This window comes from Trichosurus vulpecula, chromosome 8, assembly GCF_011100635.1.
Source record: "Trichosurus vulpecula isolate mTriVul1 chromosome 8, mTriVul1.pri, whole genome shotgun sequence".
In the NCBI taxonomy this organism is placed as follows: domain Eukaryota; kingdom Metazoa; phylum Chordata; class Mammalia; order Diprotodontia; family Phalangeridae; genus Trichosurus; species Trichosurus vulpecula.
Window position 1 is genome coordinate 229718621 of NC_050580.1, and position 25715 is coordinate 229744335.

A 25715-nucleotide genomic window follows, 5' to 3' on the forward strand; every position below is an offset into this window, starting at 1 on the left:
CAAGGTTCTACCATTTCCCCCTTGCCTTCTAGCAAATGATCATAGCAACTAGAGTCAGTATTAGTTTAAGGATTAGATCTGGTCAGGCTTGTCTTGCTAATAGAAGGGATATTATAGGTGTAACTTTAAAAAAAAGATGATGTTCATTCTCATACGAAGAAGAGTGAATCATTGACAGTCTGTAGTATATAATGTCACTTCTTATAAGGAAAACAATTTACACTTGGGTGTGAAAAAGACTGAAGAATTATGTTCCAAATTCCATTTATTTGTATGAGTGATAAGTAAGAAAATTAGGGAAGAAAGATTCCTCTTACTTTGCTGAGTGAAGAAAACTCAGTTCAGCTGGGGAAGGAACATTCACTGATTCCAGTTAATCTCAATATCAAATAGGTTCTCTTAACCTCTGATAATTAGGCCAATGAAATGCAGTGAAAAGTATTTATTCAAACCAGCCTCTTGGAAAAAACTCACCAAATTTTAATTACTACATGTATGTACAAGTGGATGAATAAGCATGACAGATTCAACAGAATATTGCATCCTAGTTTGTATATAATAAAATGCAAATGCAAAAAGGAACTTTTCGGTAGATGTATTCAAGAAAGCTGTACAGGTACTTGGTTGAATTGGCCAGGTAAATATAAAAAAAGACTGGGAGTGACCTTATTTAGTAGCATTTGACAACTTATTGATGCATTACAGGAAGAGTTGGTAAAAATGTTGTCACAGATAGATACCCAAAATAGATCATAGAATGAAATGTCATCCAACTAATTAATGTATTAAAAAAGTCAGCATCTGTTGTCTTCCTTGTTTTTAGCTCCCACTGCTACAGCTTTTTAGGGTCATGCTTTCCCTTAGTCTGGATGATTACTTTTTAGGGAAGTTGTAGAGGGGATTCCTTATGGCTATCGCTTGAGCTAGATGGCCTCTGAGGTACTTTCATACTAAAATTCTGCAAGAAAATGTCAAATATAGCCCCTATATTTTACAGATAAGGAAATCATTTTAGGAAAAGTGGCAATCTGTGGTTTAATAGGCATTGTGGAATAGTGCAAAGAGTGTTGAATTTGAAGTGAGAGGACCTGGTTTCACTTAATGCCTGTGTGATTTTGGGACAAACTACTTTAATTCCCTTTGGCCTTAGTTTCTTCATCTCTTAACATGAATGGGTTGGACCAGAAGCTAATATCCCTTTCAGCTCTAGATCTATGATCATATGATCTCTGATGTACCAGTTTAGTAATGCTTTCAAAACAGGAAATAAGGTTAGGAAGGTTAGATTGTAATGAAGTCACACTGGATCTTTATGATCATACTTTACTATTTCCTTAATGATCATTCTGAAGTTTTTCCATGGATGAAGTCAAGCCTACTGTCAGATAGCTTCTGCATTCTACTCTTTTTCTTTTTTAATCAAAATTTGGATAGCATTTTCCCTCTTCCAGTTAGTCCTCTGGCATTTCTCCCATCCAGAACCTTGCAGTTTTGGATCCTATATATATGGATATGTGTGTATATCTGTGTATATGTACATATACACGTATATACACATACATATATACATGTGTAATCTCTGTATAATAATAATTATGTACATATTACCTCTGAGAGATTATTAGTGTTAAAAAATTAGGGCATTTGTGTCAGAGCACAGTTTAGGATTATTGAAGGTGATACACAGTTTCCTAAATGCAATACTATCTAATCCTGTTCAATACTGAGCATGTCCTGATAGATTAATTCAGTGGGATGTCTGTCTAAACAAATAGCATTATCTGGGATAGAAGAAACATTCTTTATCAGCCCATATGAATTTAAGACCCCCAGCAGGGTGAATGTAAGGACCAAAAGGTACAGGCAAATGTCCAACTCAAATCAGCCGTCATCAGAGGAGCTGAGGGTAGTGTCTTACAGTACTATGAGAAGTTCTGCTAGTCTTTCCCTGACATTTTGATCATCTGGTCTACTGGTACCCTTTCATTCACTATGTCAATGCTACAGTGTTATGAACTTCATATTGTGATCAGGGTTAAAGCCTCTCTTTTTGAGTAGGAGTCGGCCTGAGACCAAAACATTATGTATCTCACCTTTGACCTCCAGGACGCAGCCTAAGGTTTGAGCCTTAGACATTAAATCCAGAGCATATCCAAAACCCAACCAGAATCTGTGCTATGCTGTGGTACTAAACTCTTCACTTCTAGGACTAAGAGCTCAAGGCACCAATTTTTCCTTTAAGGACCTAGCCCAGGACTGAGTACTCATTATATCATACCTCTTGGTACCAGTACCTTATCGAACAGGGAAGACCATTAACAGCTGGCTCAGGATCTCTCTTTTCCTTAAGCTCTCAGGAGAGAACTGATGTCACCCGTTGCCATTTACAATATTCTTGAGGGTTCAGGAGCTCCAGTTTAAAGATGCTATTTCCCTGTTCATTGGCTACCAGATCCCTACCTCTTATTCTTTGATTCCCAGTGATACAAATTTTTTGGCTTCCTTACGCAAAAACTACCCTTTTCTTTGCTATGACTAACAATTCTATCATCCCCTATCAACTTTGCCCTTCACAAAGTCCTAGTCTGCTTTTCTGTTCCTCTTTCATTGGCCTCTGGAGCTCCAGTTCTGTTGATAACAAATGTTTTTGCTTCTCTTTCCATTTTCTATGAAGATTTGGTTTCTCTGTGAAGGTCTTGCATTCCTTGCTGGTCTTTACAATACTGGATATACTCATTTTGGTAGCATTTTGGTAGGATTTAATGTCAGAAGATCCTGCCTCATGTGGGGTAGGTTAGTTTTTCCTTTAGGAGATATTGAAACTCTCTTTAAGACTTAATTGGCCTCAGAAATTAAGGCTTAAGCTCACTTCTTGGTGGACTAAGTACCAAAGCCAGCACATGAGTCAGAAGCTCTTAAACAGTGTACCTGCATGGCCAACAATTAGGGAAATTGTGCCCAATTGAATAAATGGTGTATCCTTGCAAAGTATCCTTTATCTGCTATGGCTAAATACAACTCCATTTATTAACTGTCAGATGGTATATAAATATGTCATTCCAGTTCTGTACCTGAAACATCAGACCAGCATGAGTCAGGTTTAGCCTTCAACTCGCCTCTTCTCTCATCGCTGGAGTCACTGTTCTAGGATGCTTCCCACTGTTCTTTTAAAAGCCTCCCTCTGTCACCATCATGCTTCTCTCACTTTATTTGAACATTTAACCAGATCCTAGTGGCAGTTATTCATTGGCAACTGATCCTCCTCCTGTTATCAAGGAGTTAAATGCTGTCTTGAAATCTTCCCCTCTACTCCATTCATTGTCATTATACTAAGTCTTTACTATATAGTCATTTCTACTTTAATGTGACATGTATTTCCCAAAGTACCATGCATATAAAAAGCACATGATGTGTTATAGCGGAACTGATGTTTTGTCAGATACTTTAGCCTCTCAGTTCCTATGACTTACCCCTTTATTCCACCTTAGACATGTACAGTACCACAGCCTCTACTGTTTCCTACAAATGTTTCACACACATGCTTTAGAATTGGGAAATTCTGCTATGTGACCATAAACTCTGTGTGCCTATTCTCTCTAAAGGTATTCTTCATCTTTACTGTGATCTCCAGTGTCTCTAACCCTCAGATTCTCCCGAACCATTCTATCTGCTCTGGCTTTACTCTGTCTTGTTAGACTATTTAAGGTCCCAAATCCCATGTGTAGCCCTTTCCTTCTCCTGATCACACTTTGCCAAATCCCAATGCTGGATTAGCCCTACTGTCTTTTTAACTTGTACTCACATATTGCTGAAATGGTGACCAAGAGATTTTAATTTCTTTATTCTTTTTTAGCAGTTTAACATTTTACTAAGTCAGTTCATTCAAATTCTAAATTGCAAATATAATTAAGGACAAGTTTATTCCTTTTTTTTCATTTCCAGTTCCATCATTAAGATAATAAGTAAACAGAAATTATATGTGATTTGTGTTTTTTCTTTTTTGTTGTTTTATGGGAAAAAATGAGAACAATGTGATTAGAGGTAAACGTCATGCAATGTAGGATTATTTCCCACAGTACAGTTACACAATAGGGCTTTCTGGTTTCTTCCATGTGTTAAAGACAATGTACTTCCCACTACTGCCTTCATCAGTTTGGTTTTCATTAAAATAAAACCATAAAATTTCCTAGATTACGCTAAATGCATACAGGCGCTGAAACAGTACATTAACAGCAGTAATGCCAACTTTCAGTGCTAACTTAAAAACAATTTAAGAGATCAAAAAATTATGTTATTTAATTTCATTTTTTTGATTAGCTAATTCTTTTTTTTTATTTAATATATTTAGTTTTCAGCATTGACTTTCACAAGAGTTTGAATTACAAATTTTCTCCCCATTTCTACCCTCCTCCCCACTCCAAGATGGCATATATTCTGGTTGCCCTGTTCCCCAGTCAGCTCTCCCTTCTGTCTCCACACTCCCCTCCCATCCCCTTTTCCCTTCCTTTCTTGTAGGGCAAGATAAATTTCTATGCCCATTGCCTGTGTATCTTATTTTCTAGTTGCATGCAAAAACTTTTTTTTTTTTGTTTTTGAACATCTATTTTTAAAATTTTGAGTTCCAAATTCTTTCTCCTCTTCCCTTCCCACCCACCCTCCCTAAGAAGTCAAGCAATTCAACATGGGCCACATGTGTATCATTATGTATAACCCTTCCACAATACTCATGTTGTGAAAGACTTAACTATATTTTGCTTCTTCCTACCCTATCCCCCTTTATTGAATTTTCTCCCTTGACCCTGTCCCTTTTCAAAAGTGTTTGTTTTTGATTACCTCCACCCCCATCTGCCCTCCCTTCTATCATCCCCCCCTTTTTTATCTTCTTCCTTCTTCGTTCCTGTGGGGTAAGATACCCAACTGAGTATGTATGGTATTCCCTTTTCAGGTCAAATCTGATGACAGCAAGATTCACTCATTCCCCCTCACCGGCCTTCTCTTCTCTTCCTACAGAACTGCTTTTTCTTGCCACTTTTATGCGAGATAATTTACCCCATTCTATCTCTCCCTATCTCCCTCTCTCAATATATTCCTCTCTCATCCCTTAATTTGATTTTATTTCTTTTAGATATCTTCCCTTCATATTCAGCTCACCCTGTGCCACGCTCTCTCTCTCTCTCTCTCTCTCTCTCTCTCTATAGAGACACATGCATACATACATACATACACACTCACATATATATCTATATCTATATATATCTATATATCTATATATGCATATTCCCTTCAGCTACCCTAATACTGAGGTCTCATGAATTATACACATCATCTTTCCATGTAGGAATGTGAACAGAACAGTTCAACTTTAGTAAGTCCCTTGCAATTTCTTTTTCTTGTTCTTTTTCTTGATTACCTTTTCATGCTTCTCTTGATTCTTGTGTTTGAAAGTCAGATTTTCTATTCAGCTCTAGTCTTTTCACTGAGAAACCTTGAAAGTCCTCTATTTTATTGAAAGTCCGTATTTTGCCTTGGAGCATAATACTCAGTTTTGCTGGGTAGGTGATTCTTGGTTTTAATCCTAAGCCTTGCCTAAACTAAGCCTTGACTGCCTCTCTAATCTTTCCTAGTTGATTCTCTACTGTGCTCTCCACAGAAGATGTTCCAAGCCTTCCTTTCTTTCTTTAAGCTTCTTACTCTGCTCTCTACTCTCCTCAACTGAACTTGGCAGCACTGGTGCTTCTGGGTTGCAGCCCCTGGCAGATTTTTGCTCCTGAAGAACTGTGGCCAAATGGGCTGTTGAGGCCTGATTAAATTTTCATAGCCTGAAGCTAGGGTCTAAAGCATTGGAAAAAGGGAAGGGGGAGCATTTCAGTGCAGGAGTGGGTTTTGAGTATGCCTGTATCATGCCCTTGGGTCTGCTAATTCAACCTTTCTGCATGAGAGGTCTGGGGGTACAGTGGGGGTGGAGTAAGGGGATACTGAGTGAACTCAGGGTCAATGAGTGTCAGTTCCTGGGTTTTGATTTTTCTTTTACTCTTCTTTTGAATTCTGGGTCTCCTATACCATGGAATGAGCTGAAGTTTGGCACATAATTTTTGTTTTGGATAGGTTTGAGAGATCACGGGGGTATGGGAGAAAATGTCTGGTCCTCCATCTTACATTGCTCATGTGACTTGGCCACACATTACTTAAAAAAAAAAAACTCTTAGGCTTGTTTGTGTTTCCATCTGAACGTCTGTTCTCTATTGTGTACTTAATATTTCAATGGGCTTCTCTTTTTAGCTTAACTGTTGCTAACTTTTCATCCCCTAACTCCCACTCTCCCTTTGTACCTTGTAACAAATAGCACAGTCAAGCAAAATGGTTCCACACAATGATCCTGGTCAAAAATGTATGTGTCTTTTTATACCTTGAATCCATTAGCAGGTTAATAGGTAAGTTTTATGTTTCATCATAGGTCTCCTGAAGATGTGGTTGATCATTGCTTTAATCAGATTTCTAGTCTTTCAGAGTTGTCTTTCTTTTCAGTGTTGTTTTCCTGGTGTAAATCATTTTCCTGATTCTCACTTCAGTCTTCATCAGTTCGTACTATCCCAAATTGTCTGAAATTTTGGTTTTTTTTAATCATTTCCTACAGTGAAATAATATTCCATCACTATCATATAATACAATTTGTTCATTCATTACTCAATAGATAGGCACTTCCTTAGATTCAATTTTTCCCCCCATGTGATCTCTGCTTTAGGATTAGGAAGTGTGCTTTCCTTGAAGCTGTTCTCTCTCTAGTGTTATCCACCCTCTGATTTCCTCCCCTGGGGGCCCTGCCTTCTTTCTTGGTGAGTTTGATGAACTTATACTATAAACTGTGTGTTCACCTCTCTTTGTCCTTTTCAGATGAATCAGTTTCAGCTGTTACCGGTTCCCTCCAACCACTTCTCCATGTTTGTAAATTATTCTCCTTTTCTACCTCTATGAAAAACAGCAAGTTCTACCCCATTCTTCCTTTCTATTCTAGTATATTGCTTTTAACTTCTCTTCTTTCCCTCATTTTGAAACAGAATCCGTACCCATATTCTCTGTTTTTCTTATTTAAGTTGCTCTCTCTACTGTTTGAAAACATTAAGGGGCACATTTTTTCCCTACTCTTAGTTTTCCCCGGTTGAGTGTCAGGCCTGCGTCATCATACAGATTCTTTCAATTGCTCAAATACATTTACCTTTCTAGGTTTCTCTTCTCTCTTGATATTATATTTCGAAGTTCCTTCTTGGTTCCAATCTTTTTATCAGAAATACTTGAAAGTTCTACATTCCATTAAAGATCCATTTCCCCAGGTTAAGTAAGTTATACTTGTTTGTAAGGCTGTATTGTGGCTTTTTGGAATTCTTATATTCAAAGATTTTCAGGTCTGTGTTGTTTTTTTTTTTTTTTGGAGGGGGGTGTAAGCTGTATGGTCTTCTGTGATTCTGACTGGCATCTCTGAATTTCTTTTCTGGAGACTTAACAGTATTTTTACTTCAACATTGAAGTTCTGGAATTTTGTTATGATGTTCCTGGGACTTTCCTTTTGGGGTTTCTTTTGGGAGGTGATTGATGGATTCTCTCTATCTTCACTTTGCCCTCTAATTTTAAAAAATCTGGGTAATTTTTGTTTATATTTTCTCAGATAAAGGATTTTTTTTTTTTTAGAAGCCATGTTTTTCAAATGGTCCAATCATTCTTAAATTATGTCTCCTTGACCCGTTTTCCAGGTCAATTGTTTGTGATATCAGATATTTTACATTTTCTCCAATTATTTCAATTTTTTGATTTTGTTCCAGTATTTCTTATTGTCTCATGGAGTCACTGATTTCTGTTTGGATTAATCTAGTTTCAGGGAGTCCCATACTTGGATGAAGTTTACTACTTTCCCTTTCAGGTTCCTTATATTTCTTTTAATTCTTTTCTCCTGAGTTTTAAATTTCATGTTATATTATTTCATTTCTTCTAAGTAATTTATTTAGGCCTTATGGAAAATTCATTTTCTTTTTTTTTTTTTTTTGTTTTTCAGTTGCTGTGGAGTTACTCTTTCCATCTGGGGTATATTTTTGGGCATCTCTTGATTTATAAAGTAATTTTATACTGTGCAGCGTCTTTTTTGTTTTATTCATCTGTCCCACTTTAGTTCCTGAATTGGGGCTCTCTTCTTCAGAGCATCCATCTGCCTTCAGGAAGAGCCTGCACGTAGATTTTTTTTTTAACCTTCAAATGTACAGTTGTTTTTTTACCTTCAAATGTACAGTTGTTTTTTCCTTCCTTTCTTCATTGGTGTTATTTTATTCTACTTTACAAAATCCAGAGGAGGCTCAAATTTCCCTTTTGCCACTTACAATTCTTTTTTTTTTCCCATTGAAACTCAATTTCTATTTTTCTAAAGAAACATTTTATTGTTCCTGGTAACCTGGAATTTAGATAGGCATTCCTCAAGTCATTAACTTTTTCTTCTAGAAGGAGAAACAGTTACTTGGCTGTAGCAGAAATGGAAACATCTCATACTGTTTGCAAATCATTGTAGTAATACTTTTTTTCTTAACACTGATAGGGGAGCTCAGCCTTTGTTGAACTACTTGTGAGTGTTTGTAATCTTATTTCTTAACTACATCCTTAAGACTTATAAAAGCTTCCTATCAGCTCTTAACTGTTACAGCCAGACTCTGCTGCCTTTCCTTTATTTCACTAACTCTTTATTTGTTTCATGACTTCTGAATTGAATAAATAATTAATTTTTAGAGATTAATTTTAGATTAAATAAATTTTTGAATTTACTTATATCCCTTTCTTGGTCCTAATAGTACCCATCTCCACTGCTCAGATAGCAGACCTCCTGCAAAGACCCTGTGTTCTGTGCTTCCCTAACCCTCTGTCCTTGAGCATTGGTCTGATGCTAGAACCTGTTCAGGTTCTAGTATAAAGTTGCCTGGGTGCTATACTAGCCATATGTCCTGTTGTGGCTTCCTTCCCTGTGCTCAGTGCTCTTGACTTCTGCCCCACTGGCTTGTTTCTGCTCAGTGTTAGCAGGCTTCCATCATTCTTCTTGTGCAGATCTGGATTATGTGAAGGAATTCATAGTTTTTTCTCTTTGATTTTTTAAAATTTTTTTTACTGTATTTTTTATTTAATATTTTAGTTTTCAACATTGATTTCCACAAGAATTTGAGTTACACATTTTCTGCCCATTTCTACCCTCCCCCCCATTCCAAGATGGCATATATTCTGACTGCCTTATTCCTCAGTCAGCCCTCTCCTCTTTCACCCCACTTCTCCACCCCCCATCCCATTTCCCCTTACTTTCTTGTAGGACAGGATAGATTGCTATGCCCCATTCCCTATATATCTTGTTTCCCAGCTTCATGCAAAAACCAACTTTTCAAAAATTTTTTAAGCTTCTGCTTTTAAAACTTTGAGTTCCAAATTCTCTCCCCTCTTCCCTTCCCACCCACCCTCCCTAAGAAGGCAAGCAATTCAACATAGATCACACATGTATCATTATGTAAACACTTCCACAATGCTTATGTTGTGAAGGCTAACTATATTTCCTTCCATCCTATCCTGGCTCCCTTTATTCAGTTTTCTCCCTTGACCCTGTCCCTTTTCATAGGCATTTGCTTTTGATTACCTCCTCCCCCATCTGCCCTCCCTTCTGTCATCCCCCCCTTTTTTTAATACCCTTCCCTTTACTTTCCTGTAGAATAAGATACCCAATTGACTGTGTATGTTCTTTCTTCCTCGAGTTGGATCCAAGGAGAGTATGATTCACTTATTCCCCCTCACCTGCCCCCTCTTCCCTTTCAACAGAACTGCTTTTTCTTGCCACTTTTATGTGAGATAATTTATCCCATTCTCTCTCTCCCTTTCTCCCTCTCTCAATATATTCCTCTATCACCCCTTAAATTTATTTCATTTTTTTAGATATCATCCCTTCATATTCAACTCATCCTGTGCCCTCTGTCCCTATTCCCTTCAACTCCCCTGATACTGAGAAAGGTCTCCTGAATTACACACATCATCTTTTCATGTAGGAATGTAAACATAACAGTTCCACTTTAGTAAGTCCCTTATGAATTCTCTTTCTTGTTTACCTTTTTATGCTTCTCTTGATTCTTGTATTTGAAAGTCAAATTTTCTATTCAGCTCTGGTCTTTTCATTGAGAAAGCTTGAAAGTCCTCTATTTTATTGAAAGTCCATATTTTGTCTTGGAGCATTATACTCAGTTTTGCTGGGTAGGTGATTCTTGGTTTTAATCCTAGCTCCATTGACCTCCAGAATATCATATTCCAAGCCCTTTGATCCCTTAATGTAGAAGCTGCTGGATCTTGTGTTGTGCTGATTGTGATTCCACAACACTCAAATTGTTTCTTTCTGGCTGCTTGCAAGTATTTTCTCCTTGATTTGGGAGCTCTGGAATTTGGCGACAATATTCCTAGGAGTTTTCTTTTTGGAATCTTTGTCAGGAGGCGATCAGTGGATTCTTTCCATTTCCTTTTTCCCCTCTGGTTCTAGAATATCAGGGTAGTTCTCCTTGGTAATTTCTTGAAAGATGATGTCTAGGCTCTTTTTTTGATCATGATTTTCAGGTAGTCCGGTAATTTTTAAATTATCTCTCCTGGATCTATTTTCCAGGTCAGTGGTTTTTCCAGTGAGATATTTGACATTGTCTTCCATTTTTTCATTCCTTTGGTTCTGTTTTATAATCTCTTGATTTCTCATAAAGTCACTAGGTTCCACTTGCTCCAATCTAATTTTTAAGGTGGTGTTTTCTTCAGTGGTGTTTTGGACCTCCTTTTCCATTTGGCTAATTCTGTCTAATGAAAGGAAGGCCTAATGGAAGAAAGGCTTGGGGATGTTGGTGCCCCCTGCATTAATAATGTTGTTTCAACAATCCGGCTAGCAGCTGCTGTGGGCGTGCAAGACTCACCAACAACCAGCACCCAGAAAGCTGCCAACACAGGTTCTTTGATCTGCTTTACTAAGGAAAGCAACATTAAGGAGTTTACAATCTTACTTTAATCCAGCATACAAATATCATTCACTTAGTTCAGTGGAAAAAGCCAGCACCCTGAACTTCAAGGCAAATACCAACAGAAATTACAAACATTAACAGACAGACCTTGTCTGATTCAAATCACAATACATAGTTACCAGTGCCAACTTCTAGGTTGCAAAGCTGAGGGGCAGTTTGCAGCTTGCCCAGAGTCTCAACACTCCTTCCGTGAGTGTGCCCCAAAAATCAAATGCCAAGCTCTCCTCAATTATATCCAGTTTGGAGCCCTGAGGGCTTTGACCTCACCCAGGCTGCGACTGGGAAAGTTCTCCATCCCCAGGATCACATCATATACAAATCAGTGACTCCCAGTTGTCTCAGTGCTGAGAAGTACTCCAAGACAAAAAGATCCCCTTTATTTGCCCCATTCAAACAAAGGCGAGAATCATTAAAGGCACTTAAGAGAAGAAAAGCAAAAAGTTCCACCTTAATTACTATTAAAAATGTGTATACATTTCTTTGTTGCTGTGATAGATTTTGCTTTCTGGTGTTTGAATAAATGTTTTAGTTTTGCCTTCAATTATGAGAGTCTGTTATATCTTGTGGTTCAAACCTGGCAATTTGCTTGCATATTCATATCAGTTGCTGTGGGTATTGCATTGGCAATATCCAATGTCCAGAAGATAGTGAGGAAAATTTGACACACGTGTGAAGACAGCTAGGTGGCACAGTGGATAGAGTGCCAGATCTGGAATCAGGAAGAAAGAAAACCCCAATGGGTTCATCAAGAATTGAACATGACTGAAAAACAACTGAACAACAAAATATGTGAAAACAGGATTCTCAGGATTCTGTCTTGAGGAGAAGAATACAGAAAATAAAAAAATGGCTCCTGTGTTCTTGACAGCCAGGTCCCATGAATCAGTAACATCCAACCATGTGGCCCTTAACTTCGATCCAAGAGGAGTAAAGGCAGCTGATGAGATGGTGGAGAACTATAGAAACCATATCTCATTGGCTTTCTATTTCAAAATCTGGTGTGATCTTCCAGTTTGAGCAAGGTGAAGAGCCTTGGATACCTGGATACGCAGAGAATTTAAGAGAAGTCCTAAGAAATACCTCTCTAGACTAGAAGAGTTGTTCTGAGATGAAGGAATCAACTTCAAAGTAGAAAATTTCTCAAGTAGCATTACCAGGAATATTAATAGAAAGACCCAGAATTGTCTTTCTGAAGAAAGAGAATAATATACTTGAAGAAAAGGGAGATGTTTTGTGCACTTGTCAATCAAACCTCCCTCAAAAAAATCTGGTAAGAAAAGAGACCCGGATAACAGAATAATAGTAAAGAGGCACTTTTCCGTAATGAATATGGAAAGTATGTTTTTTTGACCATTCAGTCCTGGCTCACTGTCAGAGAACACATTTCTCTTTCATTATAATGAATATGGGAAAACGTTTAGATATAACCTTCACCTTAGGATGTATCTAATTATTCACAAAGGAGAGTCCTTAATGTAGTGAGTGTTACAAAACTGCTTTTGACTTCTTACCCCTTGCACATTGGAAAATTCATAATACAAAGAAGCCAAATAGCTTATATCCAGAGAAAACATCTTAACATCAGAGAACACATATTAGAGAGAAGCCCTATGAACACAATATATGTAGGAAAACTTTTCATTATCAAGTCATTTGTCATTATGTGTCCTTGGCATTATCAAAGAGTAACTCTGGGAATATAATAAAGTTTGAGAAAAATTTACTCAAATTTGTCACTTAGTTAAATTCTCAAGAGCCAAAGTGGGGCAAGATAATCCCATAAAAATTAAATACTGATAACATTATTGTAAACAAATTTATTGCCATTATGAAAAAAGAAATTGATGTTGCACATTCTTAATTTTATTACAGAAAATGCCTGTCAGCTTAAAAATGGATTAAACATTGCTTTATTACTCAAGTTAATATAATTCTAAAATAATGCAGTATCTTTTTTTCTTTTATCAATAAATAATTATTGTGCATCCACAATGTTTAAAAATAAGTATTTTATTTTACACTATGTGGCACAGGTGGGTGTTGTGTTTAGTTTCCAGTTTACTGGACTTGTGATTTATCATTGCATTGGTCAGAATTCTAAAGTCTTCTAAGGCTGTTTTTCTCCATAATTTTGCCATGGAATAAATTGTTGTCTTAGTTCCATTCTATATCAGGTTAGAGGTCATCAGAGTTTTTCCTAAAATTGTCCATTTTGTCACATAAAAATATTTTTGTTGATATCTTGGTGGTTTCAGTTGTTTAAAAAACTGTTTGAAGTGGACACCTAGATGCAGCATTCAATTTTGATTGTTTTATAGTTCTTTTTGTTTATATCATTGTAGTTATTGTAATATAATGGTTTTTACTTAATTTTGTATCAGTTCATGTAAATATTTCTATGCTTCTCTGTATTAATCATATTTGTCATTTCTTACAGCACAGTAATATCCCATTACATTTATGTACCATGATTTGTTTAGGTTTGCATTTTTTTTTTGCTATCACAGAAAGTTTTGCTACAAATATTTTGATGTATATGGTGTCTTTTCTCTTTAATTTTTTTAAAAAATTATTTATTTATTTTAAGTTTTCAACATTCACTTCCATAAGATTTTGAGTTCCAAATCTTCTCCCCATCTCTCCTCTCTGCCATACCCCAAGACAGCATGTAATTTGATATAGGCTCTACATATACATTCATATTGAACCTATTTTCACATTAGTCATGTTGTAAAGAAGAATTGGAACCAATGGTAGAAACCATGAGAAAGAAGAAAAAAAATAGAAAAAGAAAAAAAAGATAACAAAAAGATAGCAAATTATATACTTCAATCTGCATTCAGACTCCATAGTTCTTTTTTTGGATATGGATAGCATTTTCCATCATGAGTCTTTTGAAGTTGTTTTGGATCCTTGCATTGCTAAGAAGAGATAAGTCTATCAAAGTTAGTCATCACACATTGTGGCTGATACTGTGTGTGCAGTGTTCTCCTGGTCCTGCTCACTTCACTTAGCATCAGTTCATGTAAGTCTTTCCAGGTTTTTCTGAAGTCCACCTGTTCATCATTTCTTATAGCACAGTAGTATTCCATTACATTCATATACCACAACTTGTTCAGCCATTCCACAACTGATGGACCTCAATTTCCAATTCTTGGCCACCACAAAAAGAGTTGCTATAAATATTTTTGTACATGTGGGTCCTTTTCCCATTTGTATGATCTCTTTGGGATACAGACCTAGAAGTGGTATTATTGGGTCAAAGGGTATTCACATTTTTATAGCCCTTTGGGCCTCATTCCAAATTGCTCTCCAGAATGGTTGGATCTATTCACAACTCCACCAACAATACATTAGTGTTCCAATTTTCCCACATCTTTTCCAGCATTTATCATTTTCTTGTTTTGTCATGTTAGCCAATCTGACAGGAGAGATGTGGTACCTAAGAGTTGTTTTGATTTGCATTTCTCTAATCAATAGTGATTTAGAACATTTTTTCATATGACTATTGATAGCTTTAACTGAAAACTGCCTGTTCGTATACTTTGACTATTTATCAATTGGGGAATGACTTGTATTCTTATAAATTTGACTAACTTCTCTATATATTTTAGAAATGAGGTCTTTATCAGAGACACTGGTTATAAATATTCCCAGTTTTCTGCTTCTCTCCTAATCTTGGTTGCATTGGCTTTGTTTGTGCAAAAACTTTTCAATTTAATATAATCAAAAATATCCATTTTACATTTCATAATGTTCTCTATCCCTTGTTTGGTAATAAATTCTTCCATTCTCCATAAATCTGACACTAAACTATTCCTTGCTCTTCCAGTTTGCTTATAGTATCAGCCTTTATATATAAATCATATGTCCATTTTGATTTTATTTTGGTATACGGTGTAAGATGTTGGTCTATGCCTAGTTTCTGCCATACTGTTTTCCTGTTGTCCCAGCAGTTTTTGTCAGATAGTGAGCTCTTATCCCAGAAGCTGGAGTCTTTGGGTTTATCAATCAATAGATTACTATAGTCATTGACTGCTGTGTCTTGTGTACCTAACCTGTTCCACTGATCTACTACTCTGTTTCTTAGTCAGTACCAAATAGATCTGGTATGACTAGGCCACTTTCCCTAGCATTTCTTTTCCTTGATATTCTTTTCCCTTGATATTCTGCACTTTTTATTCTTCCAGATGAATTTTATTGTTTTTTTCTAGCTCTATAAAATAATTTTTTGGTATATCGTGCCTTTTTCTTTACCTTATAAGTGTAATCTCTGCGGATTTTAGTCACTTTGTCTATGTAACTCCAAATTGCTTTCTGAAGTGACTGACAGCTCTATCAGCAATGTACCAGTTTAATTAATTTTCTTTCAAGTATTTCAATGCTGTGTTATTTGATATGTATATATTAAATATTGATGTTGCTTTATTATATACGGTACCTTTAAGCATAATGGAATTTCTGTGCTTATCTCTTTTTATTATATTTGTATTTACTGTAGCTTTGTCTAAAATCATTATTGCTCCCTTTGCCTTTTTGAATTTATTGGAAGCATAATAGATTTGGCTTTAGCCGCTCATTTTAAATCTTTGTAAATCTTAATAATAATAATATTTAGCATTTATGTAGCACTTATTAGCTGTCAGGCATGGTGCTAAATACTTACCAAGTGCTTAGCACAGTGCCTAGCACATAGTTACTGCTTAATACATGTTTGCTGATTAATTTGTATTATCTTATTTAATCCTTACAACAAGAATAGGTTCTGTTATCCCCATTTTACAGATGAGGTAGTTGAGATAAATAAAGGTTAAGCATGTGTCATTATAAATAAATAAAGCTAATGTATTTCATTTTATGGTTGAGTTAATCCCATTCACGTCATGGTTATTATTATTCATTATATTTTCCTTGATCCTGTCTTTTGCTTTTTCTTCTCTTCACAAATAAGAAGGTGGTAAGAGAGAGGGAGTTAGCCAAACTCCCTCTCTCTTACCACATTTTATTTATGATCTATAAATGTATAATCTATAATGTATAAATGTATAATCTATAAACCTGTTTCTGCTCTCTAGCTCATCTCTTCCCTTTTCCTGCAACCCAATCCCAGGATTTTACTCTTCCATTCCTTTTAATCCTCCTTTCACCTCTTCACATACATTTGAGTTTGTTTTCCTTCACCTGTCCTGCCCTCACTCTTAAACTCTCACTTTGTTCTAGTCCTTTCCTAATTTCCCTTTTGAGTTCAATGAAATAATGATAGTGATGATGACAATAAAAACTTAGCTTTTATATAGGGCTTATTATGGGCCAAGCATTGTATTAATTTGCAATCATTATGTCTTTTGATTCTCACAACAACCCTGGGAGGTTGATGGTGTTATTTCCTTATTATAGTTGAAGAAGCAGGCATACATGTTAATTGACTTACTCAGGGTCACACAGCTACTAGGAGGCCCTACTCCAGGCCCAGTACTTTATCCACTGCACCACCTTGTTGTCCTCATTGTATTTCATTTTTCTTTACAAATTCAATTTAATTTTCAAATCTAAATTATCTTCCTTATCATCCCCTTGCCCCATCCATAGTGCAAGCAAGAAAAATAGTCTGTTATATATAACAAATTCCCATATTAGACATGTCCAAAAAAAAAAATAAAGGAATGAAAAAAACCATATGTTTTGACCCGTATTTTGAATCTATCAGCTCTCTGGGGTTGATAACATGTTTCATTGTGAGTCTTGGAATTGGTCGTTGTGTTGATCAGAGTTCTTAAATCTTTCAGAATTAGATTTCCTTAGAAATTGCTTTCCAAAATGGCAGAACCAGTTCACAGCTCTGCCAATAAGCATTAAGAACCTTCACATTTTTTCATTGGTTCCCTTGATACTCTTGACCTGTTCCTCCATACAAATTTTGTTATTATTTTTTTCTAGCCTTATAAAGTAATATTTTGATAGTTTGATTGGTTTGGTACTGAATAACTAAATAATTTAAGTAGTATTGTCATTTTTATCATGTTGACTCAGCCTGCCTATGAGCAATTAATATTTTGCCAATTATTTAGATGTGTCTTTGTTTTGTAAAGAACGTTTTATAATTGTGTTAATAAAGCTGTTGTAATTGCCTCAGTAGGTAGACTCCCAAGTAGTTTACCCTGTCTGTAGTTATTATAAATGGAATTTTTTTCTCTTTCTTGCTGGATTTTGTTGATAATGTACAGAAATGCTAATGATTTGTATGAGTTTATTTTATATCCTGCAACTTTACTGAAGTTATTAATTGTTTCACTTAATTTTTTAGTTTATTCTCTAGGGTTCTCTTATGAAATCATCACATTATCAGCAAAAAGTGATGTTTTTATTCCTCTTAGCATCTGCTCATTTCTTCAACTCCTTTTTCTTGTTTTATTGCCAAACCTAGTGTTTTTGGTAAAATATCAAATAGGAACGGTGAGGATGGACATTCTTGCTTCACTCCTAATGTTTCTTGAAGTTTATAGTTTATAAGCCTAAGTCCATTATAGATAATGCTGATTCTTGGTTTCATATACATACTACTCATCTTAAGGAAACCTCCATTTTTCCTTTGTTTTCTTTTTTTTAACAGGAATGGGCATTGTATTTTTCAAAAGCTTTTTCTGCATATGCTGAAATAATCATATGATTTTTATTGTTTTTGTTATTAGTATTGCCATTTGTACTTGTAGTTTTCCTAATATTGAACCATTCCTGCATTCCTGATATAAATCAGTGCCTGTTATAGTGTGTGATCTTTGCGATACAATATAATCTCTTCATTGATATTTTATTAAAATTTTTTGTGTCAGTATTTATTGGTCTATAGTTTTTTTTTTTGTTTTGATTCTCCGTGGTTTGGGTATCATGATCAGATGTGTATCATTGAAATAATTTGGTAGGACGCCTTTATCTATTTTTTCAAACAATTTATGTAGTATTAGAATCAATTGTTCTTTAAATGTTTGATAGAATTCATTTGGAAATACATTTTGTCCTTTTTTTTTTTTTTCCTTTTGGGAGTTCATTTATGGCTTATTCACTTTCTTCTTTTAAGATAGGGTTATTTCCTGTCCTGTTAATCTGGGCAGTTTATATTTTTGTAAACATTCATCCATTTCATTTAGGTTATTATTTTTCCTGGCATTTAGTCTGGCAAAATGACTCCCAATTACTGTTTTTATTTTTCCTTCATGTTTGCAAATTCACCTGTTTCAATTTTGATACTGGTAATTTTCTTTCTTTTTAAAAATTCAAATTAGCTAGTGTCATCTATTTTATTGTTGTTTTTATAAAAATTAGTTTTATTTCTCAAGTGATTTTATTACTTTCACTTTTGTTAATCTCTCTTTTGATTTTTGCAATTTTTATTTTGATGTTATTTGGGGTTTTAAAACTTTTTTGATTTGTTTTATTTTAGTTGCATGCCCAATTCATTGATCAACTCCTCCCTTTTTTTTAATTGATGTAAACATTTAGAGATATAATATTTCACTTAAGTACTATTTTGGCTGCATCCCACAAATTTTGGTAGGTTATTTCATTATGGTTGTTATCTTTAATGAAATTGTTGTTCCTATCTTTGGTTTGTTAGGATTGCTATTTAGTTTCTAATTTGTTTTTAACATATGCTTTAAATATTGTTTTTTGGAAGTAATTTTAATGCATTTTAGCCAGAAAAGATGCATTTAATATTTATGCTTTTATGCATTTATTATTGAGATTTTTTTCCCTTAATACATAGTCAGTTTTTGTGAGTATACCATGAACAGATGTGAAATAAATATAATCTTTTCTAGTTCACCTAGCTGCCCTGACTTGGTTGTTTTGATCAATCAATCATACTGCTTAAACTATTAGAGATTTTCAAAATCAATACATGACATAAAATGTTGGTTTCTTATTGATTGACCATTAGTCATTGAAATGAATACATAATATATAATCAACATCTCAGAAGATTGTATGTACAATCGTCAGTGTTTTTATTTATTCATTTTGGTTTTACTATAAATATTTATTTCACCTCTTTGTTCAAATTCAAGAATAAGTCTAATAAGTTTGCCTGTAAGGTTTATGCCATTTTATTTAAAGTTGAGTTCAGCCACAGCATAAAGTTTGAGAAATGCTCCTAAACATTGTATATTTTTTAGGGAGAGTAACAAATCTTATATACTAACTTAAAAGAAGGATTTGGGGGCAAAGTTTCTAATTCTGGGGCAAACATTTATTTTCCTGTCAACTCACACTGAATTTTTTTTGTCCTTTAAAAATAAGATATAAAATTCTTGTGATCAATTGCCTTCATTTCTAGGACACAGGGTCAGAATTAGGAATGCAAATTTGGGCTGTTGAATAGATAAAAACCAATTAATTGAAAGTAGCACTTTGACCTTATTAGATGACATTATAATCTAACCTTTTAGGAAGTCAGCAAACATTTATTCAGTGCTTCGTATGTTCTAGGCACTGTGGTAAGTACTGGCATACACAGTAGGGGTAAAACAGTGTTTGTCCTCAAGTAGCTTATATTTAAATGGATATAACTGCAAATGGATGATAAACAGCTACAGTAATTTTATATTTATTAAAGTACCATTTAGAATCAGCCATTGGAATAATAGAATTGTAGATTCACGGTTGGATGTGGGACCTTAGAGATCATGGAATCCAGTCCAGTAATTTGTGGTTGTAGAAAGTGAGGTTTAAAAAGTTAAAAAGACTCCTCAAGTGCAGAAGTAAAATGAAAGCATCATAGAAATAAGATTTTAATAGAAATAAAATTGTAATTGTGACTCAGTATATTTAAATAAGACTAAGTTTAACATGTGTGTCTATGTATGAATATATATATATATACACAGACACACATGGACAGTGACTTCAGAATTTTTCTGAGGAAATTAATTGAAATTTAAGTTTAGGAATTAACTACAGCATTGGTTTTTAAAAGTATATGGGGATTCTTGGATGAAAATAATGCAGTTTGAAGTATTGAAGCCTATAATGGTTGCAGTTAGATCTATTTGCTAATATTATTTCATTTCTTCCTTCTTCCTGCTCTACCCTTTCCTTGGCTAAGGGCACAGCAGAGAGGCAGTGTGGGGTAATAGATAGGGAGCTAATTTCAAAGCCAGGGAGACCTGTGTCCAAGTTCTGCCTCTGACATGTGTTGACTGTGTGATCCTGGTAAGATATTTAACTTTTTTGTGTTCTACAGAGTTCTTTAGTATTATAAATTGTGTAACAAGTGCCCAACCTGCACTGGTAGAGGGAAATTCTTTACCTGGAAATTCCCTGTACCAGTGAAGTGAAAAATTCAGTCAGACATCCATTAAAAATTTGTTAAGAACCAACTACATTCCAGACACTTTATTAACTGCTGTGGATACAAAAAAGGGAAAAGACATCTACTCTCAAGGAACTTACTGTCTAATGGGAAAACAGCATGCAAACAGCTATGTACAAACAAGTATAATCAGGATAAATTAGAGATAATTAATGGATGGAACTAGATTTAAGGAGAATCAGGAATGGTTGCCTGTAGAAGGTGAGATTTTTACTTTGAAAAAAAAATTAGTTTGACTTGAAGGAAGCCAGGAAAGCAGAGGCAGAGATGAGGAGGGAGAGCATTTCGGGTATGAGATACAGCCAGTGAAAATGCCTGGGTTTGAGAGGAGATGTTTAAGGGACAGCAAAGAGACCAGTGTCAAAGAACCACAGAATATGTGAGAATGAATAAGCTAAGTAAAATATAAGAAGATAGGAAAAGTGCAGGGTGAGGGGGGATGGCATGCAGGTTATGAAGTTTTTTTGGATACCAAGCAGAGGATTTTATATTTTATCTTAATGATGATAGGAAGTGGCAGGACCTTATAGAATAGGTCAGAACTGTGTTTTAGGAAAATCATTTTGGCAGCTAAGTGGAGGATGGCCTCTGGTTGGAAGAGACTTTTGTAAGGCAGCTGACCAACAGGTTATTAGAGTGAACCAGGTATGATGGGATAAGGTCCTGCAGTAGAGTATCAGAGGAGAGAAGGTGCTATATGCAGGAAATATTATGAAGATAAAATTGATAGGACTCAGTCATAGATTGTATATGGGGCAGGGTGTGAGAAAATGAAGAGTAAAGGATGACACCTGGGTGAGTGGGTGGTGCCTTTGACAACTTTAAAGAAGTTAGGAACTGGAGAACATTTGGTGGGAAGATAAGGAGTTCAGTTTTGAACATGTTGAGATTACAATGCCTATAGGATATCCATTTCTAGATGTGTATAGGCAGTTGGAGATGTGAGACTGGAGGTCAGCAGAAAAGTTAGAGCTGGATAAATAGATCTGAGAATCATCAGCATAGATAAGATAATTGAATCTATAGGAGCTGACTTAGCAGTGTTTATGTTGTTTTGTCTGAGGACTAACCACTAAAATTTTAAATGGTAATATGGAAGCTTGGCCACCAGGTGGTCAACTACTACTGCATTTCATAGGCACAAAAGGCTTGTTATCTATGTTCTTGGAGGATATCTTGGTATCTTGGAGGATAAATCACAGAATTTTGAAGCAATCGAAGATCATATGTGGTATCATTAAATCATGAGTGTTGCAAGAATGATATAAATTTTAAAAAAGTAGACCAATCAATGAATTCTGTGGTAATTTACATCACCACAGAATTTTGTGAAAACCTTAATGGCAATCACTTAGTGATAGTGAACAATCAAGTATAAAATTTTGCATTAAATTTTTCCTTCTTCATACTTTTTATATGATAGAAAAATAGGTATTTTGCAAGGTTTGTGAAAAGTACTTTATACTGAGTGTAATTCTGGCATTTTTTCTCAGGGAAGATTTTTTTTTGTAGAGTACTTCTAAAACCGATGTCATTCTCTCTCTTTTTTTTTTTTTCAGCCATTGGGAAGGTTGTTGCTACATCTTTAGGGAATTTAAACCACAGTTCTGAAGGTGTACCCCTTCCTCCTGGCTGGTCTGTCGACTGGACAATCAGAGGAAGAAAATACTACATAGATCATAACACAAACACAACTCATTGGAGCCATCCTCTTGAGCGAGAGGGACTTCCTCCAGGATGGGAGCGAGTTGAGTCATCAGAATTTGGATATTATGTAGACCATATAAATAAGAGAGCACAGTATAGACATCCATGTGCTCCCAGGTAGAGTATTAGTAATACTCATTATTTTTTCTTTTGTTCAGTGTTTGTGTGTGTTCATTTCTTGTATAGAATAATTGTATGTTATAGTCTTATTTAAATCTGTGGTTTATTTATAAGGAAGTATTTTAAGCTGTCTTAAAACTTTTTGAAGTTTAGACAGTTTGAAATAAGAAGTAGGTAACATTTTAATTTTGACCTTAACTTTATTTATAAGGTAGTATTTAAAAATAAAATGAAGATTTTATTTGAAAAATTACTTGTTAGCTACTTTCAGTGGTCTCAAAACTTGGGATCTGAAATCTTCTGACTGAATCTTACTATGTTAGGCTCTTCTTTGTTAGAAGTGTCTAAAAAATTGACTTAAGGGGGCGGAGCCAAGATGGCGGCTGGTAAGCAGGGACTAGAGTGAGCTCCGTACCCGAGTCCCTCCAAAAACCTATAAAAAATGGCTCTGAACCAATTCTAGAATGGCAGAACCCACAGAACAGCAGAGGGAAGCAGGGCTCCAGCCCAGGACAGCCTGGATGGTCTCTGGGTGAGGTCTATTCCACACGGAGCTCGGAGCTGGGAGCTGGGAGCTGGGAACGGAGTGGAGCAGAGCCCAGCCTGAGCGGCGTGGACCATCCAGACCAGAAGCTGGGCGGAGGGGGCCCTAGCACCCTGATTCAGTGAGCTGCGGCAGTTACCAGACCCCTCGACCCACAAACACCAAAGACTGCGGAGAAGGTTAGTGGGAAAAGCTGCTGGAGTGGAAGGAGTTCGCGGTTCGGCTTCCAGCCCCGGGGGCAGCGGAGGTGGGGCAGCTACAGCTGTTGTTACTTCCGGTTCCAGGCCCACCTGGTGGGAGGAATTAAGTGGCGGATCAGAGCAGGACTGCAACAGCCTGTTGAAGATCTAAGCCCAGTCTGGACTGGGGGTTCTTGGGGAAGGAGTAGTGGGGGTCTGACACAGCTGGCACTTGCCCCCCAAACGTGGAACATAGAACTCGTTAGTCTACAAGCAGTCATACCCCACTGAAAAACTCAAGGGTCAAGTTAGTTGGTTGGGAATATGACCAGGCAGCGAAAACGCGCCCAGATTCAGTCTCAGACTTTGGATTCTTTCTTTGGTGACAAAGAAGACCAAAACATACAGCCTAAAGAAGACAACAAAGTCCAAGAGCCTACACCAAAAGCCTCCAAGAAAAACATGAACTGGCCCCAGGCCATAGAAGAGCTCAAAAAGGATTTGGAAAAGCAAGTTAGAGAAGTAGAGGAAAAATTGGGAAGAGAAATGAGAAGGATGCGAGAAAACCATGAAAAACAAGTCAATGACTTGTTAAGGAGACCCAAAAAAATACTGAAAAATACACTGAAGAAAACAACACCTTAAAAAACAGACTAACTCAAATGGCAAAAGAACTCCAAAAAGCCAATGAGGAGAAGAATGCCTTGAAAGGCAGAATTAGCCAAATGGAAAAGGAGGACCAAAATTTTTGACCACTGAAGAAAATACTACTTTAAAAATTAGATTGGAGCAAGTGGAAGCTAGTGACTTTATGAGAAATCAGGATATTATAAAACAGAACCAAAGGAATGAAAAAATGGAAGACAATGTGAAATATCTCCGTGGAAAAACCACTGACCTGGAAAATAGATCCAGGAGAGGTAATTTAAAAATTATTGGACTACCTGAAAGCCATGATCAAAAAAAGAGCCTAGATACCATCTTTCAAGAAATTATCAAGGAGAACTGTCCTGATATTCTAGAGCCACAGGGCAAAATAGAAATTGAAAGAATCCACAGATTGCTTCCTCAAAAAGAAATCTCCTAGGAATATTGTGGCCAAATTCCAGAGCTCCCAGATCAAGGAGAAAATACTGCAAGCAGCCAGAAAGAAACAATTTGAGTATTGTGGAAACATAATCAGAATAATCCAAGATCTGGCAGCTTCTACATTAAGAGATCGAAGTACTTGGAATATGATATTCTGGAGGTCAGTGGAGCTAGGATTAAAACCAAGAATCACCTACCCAGCAAAACTGAGTATCATGTTCCAAGGCAAAATATGGATTTTCAATAAAACAGAGGACTTTCAAGCTTTCTCAGTGAAAAGACCAGAACTGAATAGAAAATTTGACTTTCAAACACAAGAATCAAGAGAAGCATGAAAAGGTAATCAACAAACGGAAATTGCAAGGGACTTACTAAAGTTGAACTGTTTTGTTTACATTCCTACATGGAAAGATGATGTGTATGATTCATGAGACCTCAGTATTAGGGTAGTTGAAGGGAATATGCATATATGTATATATATGTTTATGTATATATATATATATAAGTGAATGTGTATGTATGTATATGTCTGTGTATATGTATGTATGTGTATGTATGTGTATATATATGTGTGTGTGTTTTTATATGTGTATATATGTATATATATATGTGTACATATATATGTGTGTGTGTACATATATATATATATATATATATATATATATATATATATACATATATATATATGTAAAAGAGAGAGAGCAGACACAGGGTGAGTTGAAGATGAAAGGAAGATATCTAAAAGAAATAAAATGAAATTAAGGGATGAGAGAGCAACATACTGAGAGAGGGAGATAGGGAGAGATAGAATGGGGTGGATTATCTCGCATAAAGGTGGCAAGAGGAAGCAGTTCTGTGGGAGGAGGGGAGAGGGCAGGTGAGGGGGGAATGAGTGAACCTTGGTCTCATCAGATTTGGCCTGAGGGGGAATACCATACATACTCAGTTGGGTATCTTACCCCACAGGAAAGAAGAGGGAGGAAGATATAAAAAAAAAATAAAAGGGGGGGGATGATGGAGGGGAGGGCAGATGGGGGTGGAGGTTATCAAAACAAACACTTTGGAAAGGGGACAGGGTCAAGGGAGAAAATTCAATAAAGCGGGATGGGTTGGGAAGGAGCAAAATGTAGTTAGCCTTTCACAACATGAGTATTGTGGAAGGGTTATATATAATGATACATGTGTGGCCTAGGTTGAATTGCTCGAGTTCTTAGGGAGTGTGGGTGGGAAGGGAAGAGGGAAGAGAATTTGGAACTCAAAGTTTTAAAATCAGATGTTCAAAAACAAAAAAAAGTTTTTGCATGCAACTAAAAAATAAGATACACAGGCAATGGGGCGTAGAAATGTATCTTGCCCTACAAGAAAGGAAGGGAAAAGGGGATGAGAGGGGAGGGGCGTGATAGAGGGGAGGGCTGACTGGGGAACAGGGCAACCAGAATATAAGCCATCTTGGAGTGGGGGGGAGGGTAGAAATGGGGAGAAAATTTGCAATTCAAACTGTTGTGAAAATCAATGCTGAAAACCAAATATGTTAATAAATAATTTAAATTAAAAAAAAATTGACTTAATTGATAACTGTTAACATTAGATTACTATGTGTTATGTAGAATATTATTCCTTGTACTATTAAAATAACTGTTTGAACCTAGATTTTA

The 25715-nt window shown here is 36.0% G+C and overlaps 1 protein-coding gene across 1 annotated transcript in view; it reads left to right on the plus strand.

The window, feature by feature from the left end:
- Positions 1–25715, plus strand: part of SAV1 (salvador family WW domain containing protein 1) — a 93456-nt gene that overhangs the window by 15974 nt on the left and 51767 nt on the right. The window contains exon 3 of the mRNA XM_036736967.1: positions 21981–22245. Within this exon, the coding sequence (XP_036592862.1) occupies positions 21981–22245 (265 nt within the window). The remainder of the gene's footprint in view (positions 1–21980; positions 22246–25715) is intronic.